We start from the raw sequence: 16468 nt of genomic DNA on the forward strand, positions 1-16468 counted from the left end.
CTTTATTTTCCCACCCCCGACAATCATAAATCTAATTCTAAATAAAAACACTATTTTCTCAAAATTAAATGTGTACCTGTACCCTTTAGCTCTCAATTTCAATAGTAGAATTAAGGAATTAAGGACTGTTAAGCAGAGTTTAGTTACAATTCAGAAAAACTGGTGAAATGTTGAATTAGATGATACTATATTAAAAATCTGGGAATTTCTGAATTTTAATTCTGTTTCTTTGACTGAAACAAAGGGAAAAAAAATTTTATTTACATACCTTCTTTGGAAGGAAGACGACAAACCCTCCGACACATAGACATGAAAGCGTACAGATATTTCTCCAAGCTATCGTCAGTTTTCTTATGTAGCCGAGCCATAGCCCTAAATTTTGTCCAATCAAATTGGCCTCTGTCAGGATCAAATACCACTCCAAATGTAGATACAACTCTGTAAAAATCAGCTTCTTCTCTTCTTGTCCATCTATTTTGAATTACAGAAAAAAGTCACATAGCTCATGGAAATAATATTAATGCTGAATATAAATGACTATTGTAAAATTCAGAAACATTTCAGGTACCTAACACTTTAAAAGATTAAATCCAGGGTTACTGCCTTACAAACACATTTAAAAATGCTAGTTGACTCATCTCTACCCATGCTTCTTTTCCTTCAGACAGTAATGGTTTTTTTGCATACTTAACTGTGTGAAAAAATATGCATGGGCTACAAAAATGTATAAGACATGATGACCCTCCCTTTGGGAAAAAGATAAAACATTTCAAACATGTTTACAGTATAAGGTAGTATTTTATAGTTGTATGTATTATAGAAACCACAAGTTTAGGATAGCACAGAAGATGGAAGGATTTGTTCAAACTTGAACAAAGACATCACAGAGTTAAGTGGCATTTATTTACAGCTTAGATAAGACATGGAAAGAAAAAGATGCATGTTATTATAGGATCTTTTATCATTTTGAAAATGACTAGTTTTATTTAGTAAGTGCTATGTGAGTGTAGAAAACAAAGAATACTGTGAGCTAGTCTAGTGCAGGAAAAAATCAGCAGAGGATACAGAACCCATGCTGAACACTGAAGGAATAGTAGGGCCATGTATGGACTAAAGAGTTCATAAGAGTATTCTCGGTGACAGGAACAACTTAAGTAGGATACTGAATCAAGACTAAGTGGGGCAATTCAGGCTGAGGAAATAGTAGTGAATAAAATTATAAATGCATGCTAAGGCCTAAACTGAAGAGACTCTTGAATTAAGGCTTAAGAAGTTAAACTTTATCCTTGTACTAAATAAAGGGCCACTGAATACTAGGATAAAACTAAAAGTTTAGGAAGATTATCTAAATCTTCCAGACTGAGGGAAAATGTATGTGGTAGACTGAAGATGGCCACAAATTCTTTGCCATTCTTCCATTTGAGAGGTGCAACTCATTTCCCTTAAATTATGGTTGGCCCTATGACTTTTTGACCAATAGTAGGTGGCAGCTGTGACTCTGTAACTGCTGAGGCTAGGCCATAAAAAACCTGCAACTTCAACCTTTGCCATTTGGAATATTCCCTCTTGGAAACTGCCTGCAATGGAGGAGACCCAGGTTTGATCCTTGGGTTGGGAAGATCCCCTGGAGAAGGAAATGTCAACCCACTCCAGTATTCTTGCCTGGAGAATTCCACGGACAGAGGAGCCTGGTGGGCTGCAGTCCATGGGATCACAGAGTCAGACGTGACTGTGCAACTAACTCTTGATTTTCAATCCCTCCCCAGACTCCAGCCAACACCATGGGAAGCGGAAGAACCACCTGGTCAACCCACAGAATTGTGAGAAACAAAAAACTGATGTTGCTTTATGTCACTGTGTTATGGGGATAGGTGGTTATGCAAGGACAGATAACTGAAACAGTGTGTTTACAAAGGCAGCAGCATTTGAGTATTACATCTAGGATAGCTAAAATCTTAAGTGTCAGACTAAATTCTGGTTACAATGAATGTGCCTCAAGTGAAACAAAGGAACAATGATTTATCTTTCAGAAAAAATGCAAAGATCCAGGTTTAACAAGGAGGCCAGGTTATTGCTAAACTTTCTTATTCTTTTCCAAGGATCCTATCCTTTTTAAGAAATTAAAGTTTTGGGGATGAGAGAAGTGTGCCTTTCCTCCTAACAAGATCTCTTGCAAGAAGTTCTACTACTATTTATTTCCCTTTGACATCAGTAGCTTTAACGGTTCATCCTCTGTAAAAAGCAGAGACGAACTTCTCTTTCATGAGTTCTGTACTTCATTAATGTCATCGTGTAAAATAAGACACAATGGAATTTATTTCATGTAATTTAAAAATACATTTCATTTATAATTTAATTGTTGAGTTTTCACCTTCATTTCCCTTACACCTCACTGTTCATAAACACGAATTACACATAAAATAAGACCTAGTAACTATAAAATGCAACCTGGTATTAGTTTAACCATCTTTGTATGTGCATATACTTATATACACATGTAAGTGTGCATAAAGCATTTTGCTTTGACCAACTTCTCTACCTAGATATGTTTTTAGCAAAGTGAGATAATCATAGCCTAACAGACTTCAGAATGAATAGTATATTTAGATACTATCTATTAAAAACTTAGTCTTACCTCTGCTGTCTTTCTATCTTGGCTGCCATTTTAGGGTTAAGAGTGGCTTCTTCATAAAGAGGCTGCATAACACTGGCAGGCACAGGGAAAGTTGGATCTTGTTGGATTTGTATCTGTTGGATCTGTCTGTTTTTATTAGTACGCTGATAGGCAGTAATGAGACGCCTCAAACGGGTAGTTAAAGCTGACTGAGTAGGCCAATAAATTTTATCACCCTCCATCAGCTGACCATCTACATTTAAAGAAACTCATGTCAATTAAAAAAAACACACAACTAAAAAACAAACACACAAAAAACTCAATAGATACTGCCACAAAGCTCACAAAAGCAGCAATATTTCCCTACTTAATTTTTTCTTGTAATTCAGTTAAGTGAAAAGCAAAAGCAAATCTCTTTTAAAAAAGCTTTAATTAGAGCTCTAACAACTAAAAACACTGTTAAACTTTCAATCAACTATGTTTTATAATGATTGCAACTGTCTTCAATAAATTTCACGTACATTTGAAACATATGATAGTGTACTAGTTTACTGATCTCATGGTATCATGGGAATGCTAATTTACAACAATACTAAAGAAAGAAAGAAATGTTATTTACCTCCATCTGCTATAACAAGATCTCCCGGTGAGGAAACATCATCCTTTCAAAAGAAAACAGAAATGTGTCATAGGGAAACTGGGTCAAGATACAATAAGAGAATCGATTTTCTTTATAATACTTTGTTTTGCAAAAGAATTTTAAAAATTTATTTAAACTAAAAAAACTCAAACCAAAAACAGTTCACCCATTTCCACCTCATCTCTAACTCCCAGCCTCTGGCAAGCACAATCTGTTCTCTTTATCTATCAATTTAGTTTAAAAATATGTTCTTTTTTAGATTCCACATATTAAGAGATCATACAGTATTTGTTTTCCTCTGACTTATTTCACTTAGCATAATGTTCTCAAGGTCCATGTTGTTGCAAAGGAGAAGATTTCATTTTTTTTAAAGACTGAATAATATTCCATTGTATACATATATACATAAACATAGACATGAAAACGTGTGTTATGTATATATATCTTTCACAATCTCTTTACCCATTTTTCCATCAAGAGACACTTAGATTGTTACCACATTTTGGTTATTATAAATAATACTTGAAACAACATGTGATCAGGGTGCATATATCTTTTCAAATTTGTGCTTTCTTTAAAGGCTAAGTACCCGTAAGTTTGACTGCTGGATCACATGACAATTTTTAATTTTTAAGGAATTTCCATACTGTTTTCCATAGTGGCCACACCAATTTACATTCCCGCCAACAATGTACAAGGTTTCACTTTTCTCTGCATCCTACCCAATACTTGTTATTTCTAATCTTTTTGATAATAGTCCTCTGCTTACTATGGCCATACCCTCAGCCCTCGTGGGGACAGGATCCTTCCCTGGGTGCTGTATCTCAGCCTTAGGAGCAGTGGCTATTCTTACATTCTTTAGAGTTCCCGACACTTCTTTCTACTCTATCTCTCAATATGTCAATTCCTCTATCACAATCAGTAAGTCTTTACATCAAGCTTTCCCTATGGAAATTACTATGTGGTTTCTCTCTTTTTGGCTCAAACTGATTCATCATGCTACATTTTGGATAATTTCCTCTATATTGTAAATAATTTCTTCTCTCATGAACTGTGTCTAATTTGCTTCTCCAGCACAAGGTTTAACTTATTTGTTGAGTTTAAATTTCAAGGTCAATATTTTCCACTTCTAAAGTTACATATAATTCTTCTTCACATGTCCCTTTAAAAATCATATGCTTAAAAAAAAAATCATATGCTTTCTTTTGTTCTGTTCTTAGTTCTTTCTTTAATCAGTAAAAAATTTATTTATTTTCTATTTCAGGAGATCTATTATTAGAAATTCTTAGAGATCTAATCTTGTTCTTTGTTGTATTTGCTAACATGAATTCATGGTAAATTGTTCCTCATAGATGAAGTTTTGGATTTGACCTTATTTCATGGAAGGCTATCTTCAGGACGCAAATATAATCTCAACTGAAGTTGTTTCTTTTATCAGTTCTTTATCTTTGTTTGTTTTCCTTCACCAGGTACCTCAAGGGTATTACCAGCTTGGGATCTCTTTTTATATTACATTTTTTGCCTTGAGAATTCCTGGATCATGCAGATTGGAAAAAAAAAAGAAATCAAACCATAAACTCAAGAAAAGGTAGGCCTATGGTTATGAATTCTCAGGGGAGATAATTTTCTCCTTACCTGAAGCCCATGCTGAGATAAATTTCCATGTTTTCATGCGCAGTTTGGTGGGAAGTACTACCCTTTAAGGGTTCTGATTTTACTGGATATCATTCTCACCGGTACACACTGGCCTAAACCTCATCTTTCTTCCTCAATATCCCGTTCCCTTGGCAACCAAGGCCAGCAAATCCTACCTGACAGCCACAGCATTGTTTAGTCTTTACTATGTTCTCAGAAATACTAGAAAAATTCCTCTCCTCTTTTAATATCATTTCTCCAATCCAAAAGATTATTTTCTGTACTTTCAACAACTCTTTTTCTTCCTTTTGACTTTCTATAAATAGAACACTTAGAATTGTGCTTTAGCAGCTCAAAATTCCTCCAGGCTCTACCCTCTATTTCAAACTGCTTTACGGAGGCCCAGTTTCTGACTGTTGCTGTGTGCCTTCAGCATCTAGTTCTCACTCTGCTTTGGGATTTTGCCCCTGAATACTGTCTCTTTGGTTCCTAGCAGTGTAGCATGTTGGCAAGTTTCATTTCATCCATATGTCCAAACAAGTCTCCAGCTTGTCTAGAAGAGGAGATCAAGCAAATTCTAAATGCTTATTTGTCATGTCTGGCAACCCATGTTGGTCACTATCTTGAGAGAAATGATGCATAATAAAAACATATGAAGGAAAAACACACATAAGAAGAAGCAAGCAAAAGAAAACATGGATAACTAGAATTGATGACTTAAAAACATGATTCAAAGCATACCTCTATATCATCTTTAAAGATAGCTGGGGCAGGTTTGTATTCTGGATCTTCCACATCCCTGTTAAATACCAACAAATGCCATAATTATTGTTCCTGAACTTCAAATTTCCCTTGGCTGGACAAACAAACGGGGTACTGTTGGAAGGACTTTTTAATATGTTTTAAAGGTCAGACCGAAGTCTCTGTTGTTTAGCCAGAGGAGCTCGCCTAATAGCATGACGGCAATTACATGGCAAGTCAGAAGAAAGCTAGTTCTAATTTACTCTAATTTACCCCCAAACTCACTTATAAATGTGGTATTAATCTTAACATAGACTCTTACTTTTCTCTTTCAGTGAGAAAGGAAACAGGTATAATCAACATCATATTTCTCTTCAATTGTGTATGCTTAGCTTTCTTTTTCCCTTTAACACCTTCAAAATTTTATGGGCTTAATTGCTGTGACTACTAAGAATGGACAAGTGAAGAACTCATCAAATGAATGGGTGTGGGGAACCTCCAGTCCCTTTCTTCATTCACACTCTGTTCGACAAGTGCTAATTTATTACACTCTCATTAGCTACTACTACTTTATTTAAAGAGAAACATCACTGACAGAACACAGCTGATGTTGACAGAGATATACGGAGAACTCATGCTTCTGAAATGCACGTACCCATCCATATAATCATTTGCCCTCTGTTCCGCAGCAACTGCTTTCTCATCAGGTTTTCCTACTCGTTCCAAAAAGCACAATGCTGGGTCTGCTCGGATAGTGTTATACTTTTCATAACCTAGAGGGACCACCAATTTTGGAAGTAAAAAGGATAAAAAGAAGAAAAACATGTAAGTATTTCTCATATTTATGATGGGTGATGTTCCTGCACTAAAGGGACCATATATTAAAATGATACAGGTTACACATTTTCTAGAAATTATCACAAACATTACATGGTCTGATAATAAGTATATTTAGGAATTTAGATTAAATTTATCAGTTAAGCTGAACAAGAGAAAAAACTGATCACATGCAACAAATTTCACATAAAAACTCTTCCTGAGAGGGAATGTTACATGAGACATGTCTGGGAGAAGCAGTTTATATATGCCACCCACTCAGAAGAAAATGTAGTGAATGATGGACAGTTCGAGAGTGCACGCTTTATATATATATTCAATGAGTGTTACTGAAATAAAGCTGTAAGTGGAAATAAAAAAATTAAGACATAGCTGACTTAACAGTATACAGAGATGAAGACTCTACTTATCTTACTTCTCACTTACCATGTTTAAAAACTCCAATAAGGAGTGACTTATCAGCATCAAAATCCCACCACTCAGCTGGAACTTCTGAGTGGTCTGGTTCTGGGACCCAAACATCAATGTCACTTAAAAAAAAGCATGATACGAGTTTATGGGTTACTATAAACAAGTCTAAGAGGAAGCAAAATTTTACATAGGTTATAAAAAGCATTGTGTTTTTTAACAAAAAAAAAAAAAGGATATAACTTTATTTTCTTATTTCCCACAATTATCACCAATTAAAATTATAAAATTGCACAATAACTACAAAGATATCATAAAATGAATTAATAATTTTAAGCACAACAGAAGTAAGTTTCAACAGGTTTACTTTATCCTTAAGGAATAATAGTCTTTCCACTGATTTCCTTTAGATACAGACAAAAATCTATCTGATTATGTCAGCAAACAATGTGGCCAAAATCATCTGGTTCAAATTTTTTATTTTGTATATGAGGAGAGTGAACCCCTAAAAAAGCAAATCAATTGCTCCAGGCTGTAAAACAAGTTATGTCTCTTTTAGACTGCTATTGCTAGGAACAGGAAATCAATCCTGAATCAATCATCGGAAGGACTGATGCTGAAGCTGAAGCTCCAATACTTTGGCCCCCTGATGCGAAGAGTCCACTTATTAGAAAAGGCCCTGATGTTGGGAAAGACTGAAGGCAGGAGGAAAAGGGGATGACAGAGGACGAGATGGTTGGATGGCATCACTGACTCAATGGACATGAGTTTGAGCAAGCTCTGGGAGATGGTGAAGGACAGGGAAGCCTGGCGTGCTGCAGTCCATGGGGTCACAAAGAGTCAGACACGACTGAGCGACTGAACAACAGCAACAGTTGCTAGCAAGTCACGCTGAAAAACTACGTGCTGCTTACAAGTGGGGAGAACGCAGGTTTTTGATTAGTGATTTGATGGAAACACTCCAAGTGCTACTTTTATGCTGTTTATAATACCATGCCACAAAATGACAATATGATAATTTACTAAAACCACAATGATAAATCCATGATGCTCTGGTAATGTGGTGGTTTTCATTAATATAAAACAATTACAGCACTTATAATTTTATAAATATAACTTTCTTTCCCTTTATCACTTGAAATTATTATTTTCCCAGAAACATTTCTGCAAGTAACACACCTCTGAAGTAATATACACCTCTAAAAAGGGAAAGATGCCATGCATAAAAGGACTGAAATGTTCACTTCTTTACCACAGAGATTCAAACCATTTAAAAACACAACACATAAAAAAAACCCCACAAATTTAGTTGCATTTCATCTCTTCATCGTAGCATCATAAATTTTATAAATCAATTAACAAAGGACTATGGATGTAAGATATGAAGAGTTTCCTAAGTTGTGTGACAGAAGTTCATCTATAAGTTGGTTATCTTTGGGAATTCAAAATAAACTTTCAGATAGAAAATAAGTGATCAATGTTTCTGGTCTCGTCCGTCCACAAGAACCTAATACTTAACCACTAATGTAGCTGAAATAAAAGACACTGACAGTGAAAAAGAAAGAGTTATAAGTTTTATAAGTAATTAAAACATAAGAAAATCACTGTTTATTTTTCATAAGTGTTTTGCCAGGAGACTGAAAGACATTTTTCGGCATTCTAAAATGCACATCTCATTATATCTTATTTTGCTAAAAAGAGAAGTGTCACAGTCACAATATTTTTTAGTTTAGTGCAGGAAGAGGAAGAGAGGTTTTCCTATGATATGGCAAAAGCTGAAAAAAGATGAGGAAAAATACAGTTAAATAAGATACTTAGTTTTGATTACATTCCTGGTCAGGATTAATCAAAGCAGAAGCATGAAAGATAAAGGAATAAGAGGAAAGAACACTGGAGACAGGATACCCAAAGGGGAATCATCAAGCGGGTCAGATATGTATTTCCCTTTACAAACCATCAGGTGGCACTCTAAACTCAAAATACTGTGACATCTGAGGTGGAAGGTATTTTTCCTTCTTTTAAAGAGTAAAGGGGGCTTCCCTGATAGCTCAGGTGACTCCAGTTCGATTCCTGGGTTAGGAAGATCAGCTGGAGAAGGGAAAAAGCTACCCACTCCAGTATTCTGGCCTGGAGAACTCCATGGACTGTATAGTCCACGCGGTCCCGAAGAGTCGGACAGGACTGGGTGACTTTCACTTTACAGAATTCCCTGAAGCTCAAATGGTAAAGAACGTGCCTGTGATGAAGGAGACCAGGGTTTTAGGGTGGGAAGTTCCTCTGGAGAAGGGAATGGCAATCCACTCCAGTATTCTCGCCTGGAGAATTCCATGGACAGAGAAGTCTGGTGGGCTACAGTCCGTGGGGTCACAGAGTCGGACACGACTGAGCGACTAACACACACAAAGAGTAAAGGGCACTCAGTATATACCTCATGGTTTAAATGTGCCATATGCACGTTAAGTGTTCGTTAACTGCTGGGGAAAGGAATACAATAAGGTGCATATACTCCTGTTGTTAATTTCTGCAATCTCTTGCATAAAGCCTCTGACTTCCCCTGGCCAGATCATCCATGCAAAATAGATTTAAACAGTATTCACTATGTGCTAACAATGGCAATAGCAAGATAGACATAACCCTGCCCTTCTGAAGAAGTATCTGCAAAACCTCTTCAATACCTGTGATGAGTGCTGTGACAGCTGAGAGGACAGGGAGCTGAGTTGATGTCTTCTGAGTAGTAAGAGAGGGAGAAGGGAGGAAAATGGGAAAGAGAATGTTGCTCCAAGAATGCAAAGGCCCGGAGGCAATGAGGGAGTGTGTTGACAGAGATATGAATACGTTAAAATCCAAATAAAACCCAAATCAGAAGCCAGCGAGGGAGAGAATAATGAAAGAGGATAATTCAAAGATAACAGTTCCTAGAAATCACAAGAGGGTTGAATTCAATCAGATCAAAGAAAAAGAGGAGCTGATAAGTCAACAACAAATTATATTTACTGATTGTTACTCTGTCCCAGGCTCTATGGGCTAGGAATATGATCATCAATAAGACGGATAGCATATGTCACCTTGAATCAGCTTAAATTGTACTGACAGGAAAAATACAATTTAAAAATAAATACAATTTTTAATACTAGTAGGCATCATGAATGAGATAAAGTAAGGTTAAGTCATAGTCAGTGACTGGTGGGCTGCTCTAGCTAGAGTGGGCTGGGAAGGCCTATCTGCAGAGTGAAACCTAAGCTGAGACCTGCATGATGGGAGCAGGCACTTCTGTGGAGAAAGAGGGGAAAGAGTATTTGCACTGGGCACACAGCACAGAATGAGCCTGACTTGCTGGAGGGACACTGTGGGTGAAAGACAAAGTAGAGCAAGAGGGCCCAGACAGATGTAGGGCACTGCAGGATGGGTCTCTATTCTATGAGAAATGAGCAGGTTCTGAGAAGAGGATTGCCTTGGCCTGATTTTCGCTTTACAAAGATCACTCTGGCTTCTGTATCAAGGTCCAACTGTAGAGAGGCAAAAGATGCAAAAATGGGAATTCCCTGGCAGTCCAGTAGTGGTTAGAACTCTGTGCTCCCACTGCAGGGGGCCTGGGTTCAATCCCTGGTCGGGGAACTAAGATCCTGCAAATCGTGGGGCCAGGCCAAAACAACAACAACAAAAATCCAACTACTCTTGAAAAAGAAGAGGCAAAGGGACTCAATAAGGAGGCCATAGAAAAGTCTAAACATGAGATGATGGTGGCTTGGACTAGGGAGTCAGCAGAGGAAAGAGAAAAACGTGCTCAGACTTTGCATATACTTTGTCAAGCTAGCAAGTCTTCCTGCAGGGTTTGAGAAGAGAATAATCAAGAATGATACCAGAGCAACTGGGTGGTAGATTTACTAGGATGGAGAAGGCCCATATGTGGAAAGGTGGGGAGGGAACAAAAGGAGACAGAAGATTTGGAAAATGCAGGGGAAGATTGAGATGTTAATCAGATATTTCAAGTGGAAATGTTTGAGGCAGCTGCTTTAGACCTTAGAGCTGAGGGGAAAGGTCTGGGATGAATATGTAAATATGACAGTCATCTATGTATAGATCACATTTGATATGATGAGGCTGCATAAATTCACCTAAGGAGAAAGAACAGACAAGAAAGCAAGCTGAGGACACAGCTCTTGACCAATCCAACATCTAGAGATCTATCAGAGGAACTGTTGTTGTTTAGTCTCCCAGTCACATCCTACTCTTTGCAACCCCGTGAACTGTAGCCTCCAGGCACCTCCATCCATGGGATTTCCCAGGCAAGAATACTGATGTGGGTGGCCTTTTCCTTCTCCACGGGATAGTCCCGACCCAAGCCTCCTGCATTAGCCGATGGATTCTTAACTGCTGAGCCACCTGGGAAGCCTCTATTAGAAGAGTACGAGCTAGCAAAGGAAAAGACGACCAACAAGGGAAAAAAGAACCACCAGGCGGGTGTCAAAGCATGGATGTCTCCTGAAGACATCATTTCAAGAAGGGAGAAACAGAGTAAGTTCAGAGACATCTAAACTTCACACTGGAGATTATTAGTGGCCTTACTAAAAATCACTTTAGTCAGAGAGTGAAGATATAGCATTAACTGGAACAGGCTGAAGAGAAAATGCAAAGTAAAGAGGTGTAAGATTATCAACCCACACAGCACTCTATTTTTGTGAAGGAGAGCAGAGAAATGGATTAGAAGGATGTACCTATATTATAGTAGGTTTTTTGTTCTTTTTAAAATGAATGACATTAAGAAACGTATATATGCCAAAGAGAATGATTCAGTAAAGAGTGGGGGAAATGATGACTCAGGAAACAAAGGTGTAAAATCTTTAAAAGGTAAGAGATGAGTTCCAAGCATAAGGGCTGCTCTAAGGAGGGTAAGGAGGAGGATTTCTAGGGCATCCCGAGAGAAGGAATAAATAGGGGAACACACACGACAAGTAGAACTGAAGGTAGCTCTTGTCTGTTTCTATTTTCTCCATGAAATATATACCAAAGTCATTACTGGAGGAGATACTAGTAGGATACGAAGATGGTTTGAGGAGAGAGGAATGGAATGGTCCTCTTGAAGAACCAGTAAATGAACTTTCTGGTCATGTTGGTTAAACATCTTATTTGTGTTTAATCACATGTGAGATTAATGATCATAAATTTGAAGTGAGTCATTGGCAGAGTTTGTGTGATTTTCTCCAGCAATGTTCAACTGCTTAGTTATAGGCAAAAAGGTAAATGGATTTTGAAGTTTAACATGAATTGGGGTTGTGCCATGTATGTAGAACAGAGGGAAAAGCAGGCAAAGAATTTTAGTGAGTACAGTGCTAGACTACAGAATGGTTATTTATAATGAGGAAAGTGGGGGATGAAAGTGATGATGCATAGTAGGTGGTAACATGGGGACACCAACACCATGATGAAGCTAGAGAATTACAGTTTTAGGGCTTAGATATGGTAGTAGGAGCCCTAAAACTTAAGTTTCCTCCCTCTTACTACAATGAGAAACTTTTGCATCCTCTTGTGATCCATCCAATACCTTGGTCTCTCAGTTCCTTGACCTTTACATCATCTTTTCTTCCTCTCTACCTCAGCCACACATGCATACAGTCATATACTTAATCTTACATCACCAATAGCAGCATAATCTCTTCAATCAGAATTCCAACTGTCAGTTCCTTCCAACTCAATTAACTTGGGTACTTTTCACTATAATTCTCTAGCTTCACTATGGTGTCCCCTATCTTACCACTTACTATCCATCATCACTTTCATCCTCCACTTTCCTCATTATAAATAACCATTCTGTAGTCTAGCACTGTACTCACTAAAATTCTTTGCCTGCTTTTCCCTCTATTCTACATACATGACACGACCCCAATTCGTGTTGAATCTAAAAATCCATTTACCTTTTTGCCTATAACTAAAGAGTCGGACACGACTGAGCGACTGGACTGAACTGAACTAAACTGAACTGAAGTGAAGCAGTTGAACACTGCTGGAGAAAATCACATGAGCCCTGTCAAATGACTTACTTCAAACTTATGATCATTAATCTCAAATGTGATTAAACACAAATGAGCTGTTTCACCACCAAGACCAGAAAGGAGGGCTTCCCTTGTGGCTCAGCCAGTAAAGAATCTGCCTGCAATGCAGGAGGCCTGGGCTTGATCCCTGGGCTGGGAAGATCCCCTGGAGGAGGGAAAGGCTACCCACTCCAGTATTCTGGCCTGGAGAATTCCATGGAGTGTATTCCTGGGGTCGCAAAGAGTCGGACACAACTGAGCGACTTTCATTTCACATGGTAGTAGGAAGCTACTACTACTGCTATTTTCACTCTTCTTATAATTTTCAGTGACAGAGCCAACAGTGAGATTAATAGACAAAAGGCAACAAATTGACAAGGATTACTCTAAATTTCGAAGATTTTCCTTTCTGTGAATTTCACTGAATAAAGAGTCACTTAATATACAATTTCCTGGTCATTTAACTTTTGCCTCATTATGTTGCTAAAAAATAAACATGTTATTTACCTTGCATCAACTCCATCAAAAACTTTCTGACACTCATTTCCAATGACTTCTTGCTTTAGATAATACAGCATTCTTACACGAAGCAAAACTCTAAAAATGAGGGGAAAAAAAATCAAAAGACATTAATCATCATTAAAGAAAATTCATCCATGGGGTTAAAATTAAAAGAATTTGTATAGTGAAATAATTAAAAATTACTTCTGATTAAATTAACCCATTACTACTATATATGTGTGTGTGTTTGTGTGTGTATAATAGGTGTCTCCAAAATCTTCACAATCATCATTATTTAACAGCCAAGTAAGACACAACACGATCACTTGGAGGTCAGTTTTATTTCTCTCTCTGTTGATGAAAAGTGACACAAGAGGTACCATGATTTGCTGAAAGATATCCTATAAGATTAAGATTAGGATTGGTCCTAGACCACACTGTCTTCGTACTCCAAATTAGCATGCTTTAAGATTGTTAAAAGTCAGAAAAGTAAACTTTTAATGAGTTGTGTTAAAAATATCCCACTACCTACTTATTACAGTGGTGTTTTATATGTTTTTTGTAGCCTTCATCTTGAAGTAGTTGTTCAGGATTGTATTTTCGAAGCCATTCTGCTTTTTGTATATCAAATGAACTTGTTTGAGTCTTTACTTTCTTTCCTTTTCGACCTCTCGGTACCGGGGCTGACAGGCCTATTGAAATGAGGACAAGTGAAATCAGGGATAGTTTGTATAAAGATGTTCTGTTTGAAACATTTTTACAATGCAAGCAACTTCTGGAGGCTTTCAGAGGTCTGTGGAGGCTATACAGAGATCTTTGAAATGTTAATGGTACCAATATTAACTCAATTACAAGATAAGTCAATATAATGACTCCGTACATATTAACATGATTTCTGCCAAACAACCAATTTAGTATCTCTAAGCAATCATTCTGATTACCTTTATGTTCTAAAACATTTTTTTCTAAATGTAAAACCCAAAAGATCAAACCTTTCCCTGTGCTTTACTTTATGCTTCCTTAGTTACAAAAGTGTAAGCTGTGGTTAAATGATCTGTTTTGCAAGAGTATGTTTACTCTTCTTTCAAAATCATGGTATACTTGAAGTATCTTTTCAAATATTAATATTTTAGAAGTTTTGTTTTTATAGTCTTTGTTTCCTACAATTACATTTTAGCAATTTGTTTTAGTCTCTCATTCATGTTGGAGACTTTCCTCAGATTTCTGATACTCTTGGTTATTTGCTCATATTTAAGAAAGAAAGGAAAACTGACTGGCAGTATGAATGAATGGAGATGACTGTGGACTGACTCTTTGAAGGGTAATCTGGCTGGCTTTTTCCTGTCATTATCTTTATGTTTTGCTCTGGTCAGATTAAACCAAGGAAAATGTCTTGGTTTTCTTCCTTGAGTATGCCATTGTCCATTATACATATTAATTTAACAGTCATTTGGTAAGTCCATGTTGCAAATCCCAATGCAATGCAGACCTTATTTTATTTTTTCTAGAGAATAAACATTCAGTCAGTCTTCCTATCATGGCTATATGGAGCTGAAGAGGGTATTTAGGGGTCTGATCTCGCCTTTAAACAACTTCTAATCAAAGCCCCTGTCTTTTATACCCACCTTCAGAGGTCATGAATGTCACAAACTCCTGAAACTTTTGGATAATCTATTAAGCAAAATCAGTTGGTTGTTGCCCTTTCCTAATGTTGACCTAAGATTCAGTTCTCTCCGGTTAGTTAAGTTAGTTACCACTAATCTAATGCTCCGAGATTCCAAAATTCCTTTCCCACCCTGTCTATTTTTAAAGGTTTATTCTTATTTATTTTTAAATTATGTAATTAAGTATACACAAAAATAGATGGAATAATATGATGGAGCACTGGGTCCTATCTTCCAACTTCATTATCAATTCACAGCCAATTTTGCTTCATCTATATTATGTTTGCTCCCCAAACTCCAATACTATTTTGAAATAAACTGAAGACAATAATCACCTCTAATAAATGTCTGAGTCTTTTAACACATGTAAAAGACCTCCTAAAAAAAATTTTTTTTACAATACCCTACAAACATGTCAGCCCCAAGAAATGCAATAATACTTACTTAATATTTAGTATTCAAATTTATAATTATTTAATAAAACTAACAGAAAAATTTCCCCTGGGCTGCTGCTTTCAATCAGGATCCAAATAAGGCTCACACATTATAACTGGCCGAGGACATTTAAATCTTTCAGATTATAGCAGGCTTTTCAATCCTGGCACTACTGTTATTGTGAGCGGCAGTTTCTTACTGTGGGTGCTGGCTGTCATTCATGGCCTCTACCCATTAGGCGCCATTAACATCCTCGAAGTTGTGACAACCCAGAGTGAGAGCAAGACCGGGGCACAAACTCATGTCTGGTTGTGAACCACTGATTTATAGATACCCTCTCCATTTCCTTCCGTTCTACTATTTAAGAAACTAAAATTTTTACCTGTATACTTCATCAAGCTTAATGCCTTGAATTTTTTCCTCTTTATTGACATTTAAGTTGGGTTTCAAGGAAGAATGAAATTATATTTGTGTAATATACACAATCTTGTATATTTACCAGATAATAATTTCATTCCCTCCTGTTGGGATAGAACCCCAATGACCACCCTAAATCTAAACCATGTGCTTTCTGTTGTTCTCGATCTCAGTCCTTGGTTTATTTCCTTCACAGTATTCATCATAATCTATAAGTATTTAGGTAATTTCATTTTATTGGGCTCCAAAATGACTGAGAATGTAACTGCAAGCCACAAAATTAAAAGACACTTGCTGCCTGGAAGAAAAGCTATGGCAAACCTAGAGAGCACATTAAAAAGCAGAGATATCACTTTGCTCACAAAGGTCCATATAGTCTAACTCTGCCAGAGCAGAATGTAAGGTTCATGAGCTCAGAGACCTTGTCTGTGTCATTCCTTCTCATTTCCCCAGTACTTTGCAAAGAAGCACATGACAGGTGCTTTAACAGGTATTTTGTTGATTAAAGGGAACAAAACTGTAACACAAATTTAAGGGCATAGTCATC

General features: G+C 37.0%; 1 protein-coding gene and 1 long non-coding RNA gene across 11 annotated transcripts in view; one reads left to right on the top strand and one right to left on the bottom strand.

Moving 5' to 3' along the window:
* LOC139029920 (uncharacterized) overlaps positions 1-8345 on the top strand; it is a 50281-nt gene extending 41936 nt beyond the window's left edge. The window contains exons 3-4 of the long non-coding RNA XR_011482222.1: positions 4724-6455; positions 7435-8345. This is a non-coding gene — a long non-coding RNA (uncharacterized lncRNA). The remainder of the gene's footprint in view (positions 1-4723; positions 6456-7434) is intronic.
* Positions 1-16468, bottom strand: part of CHD9 (chromodomain helicase DNA binding protein 9) — a 228889-nt gene that overhangs the window by 20465 nt on the left and 191956 nt on the right. For all 10 annotated transcript variants that reach the window (XM_020873089.2, XM_020873088.2, XM_020873093.2 and 7 more), the window contains 8 exons: positions 13938-14097; positions 13412-13501; positions 6894-6997; positions 6286-6403; positions 5631-5688; positions 3234-3276; positions 2636-2867; positions 269-471 (listed from right to left, as the gene is read on the bottom strand). In XM_020873089.2, coding sequence (XP_020728748.2) covers positions 269-471; positions 2636-2867; positions 3234-3276; positions 5631-5688; positions 6286-6403; positions 6894-6997; positions 13412-13501; positions 13938-14097 — 1008 coding nt within the window. The remainder of the gene's footprint in view (positions 1-268; positions 472-2635; positions 2868-3233; positions 3277-5630; positions 5689-6285; positions 6404-6893; positions 6998-13411; positions 13502-13937; positions 14098-16468) is intronic.

Source organism: Odocoileus virginianus, chromosome 20 (genome assembly GCF_023699985.2).
Source record: "Odocoileus virginianus isolate 20LAN1187 ecotype Illinois chromosome 20, Ovbor_1.2, whole genome shotgun sequence".
NCBI classification, from domain to species: Eukaryota; Metazoa; Chordata; class Mammalia; order Artiodactyla; family Cervidae; genus Odocoileus; species Odocoileus virginianus.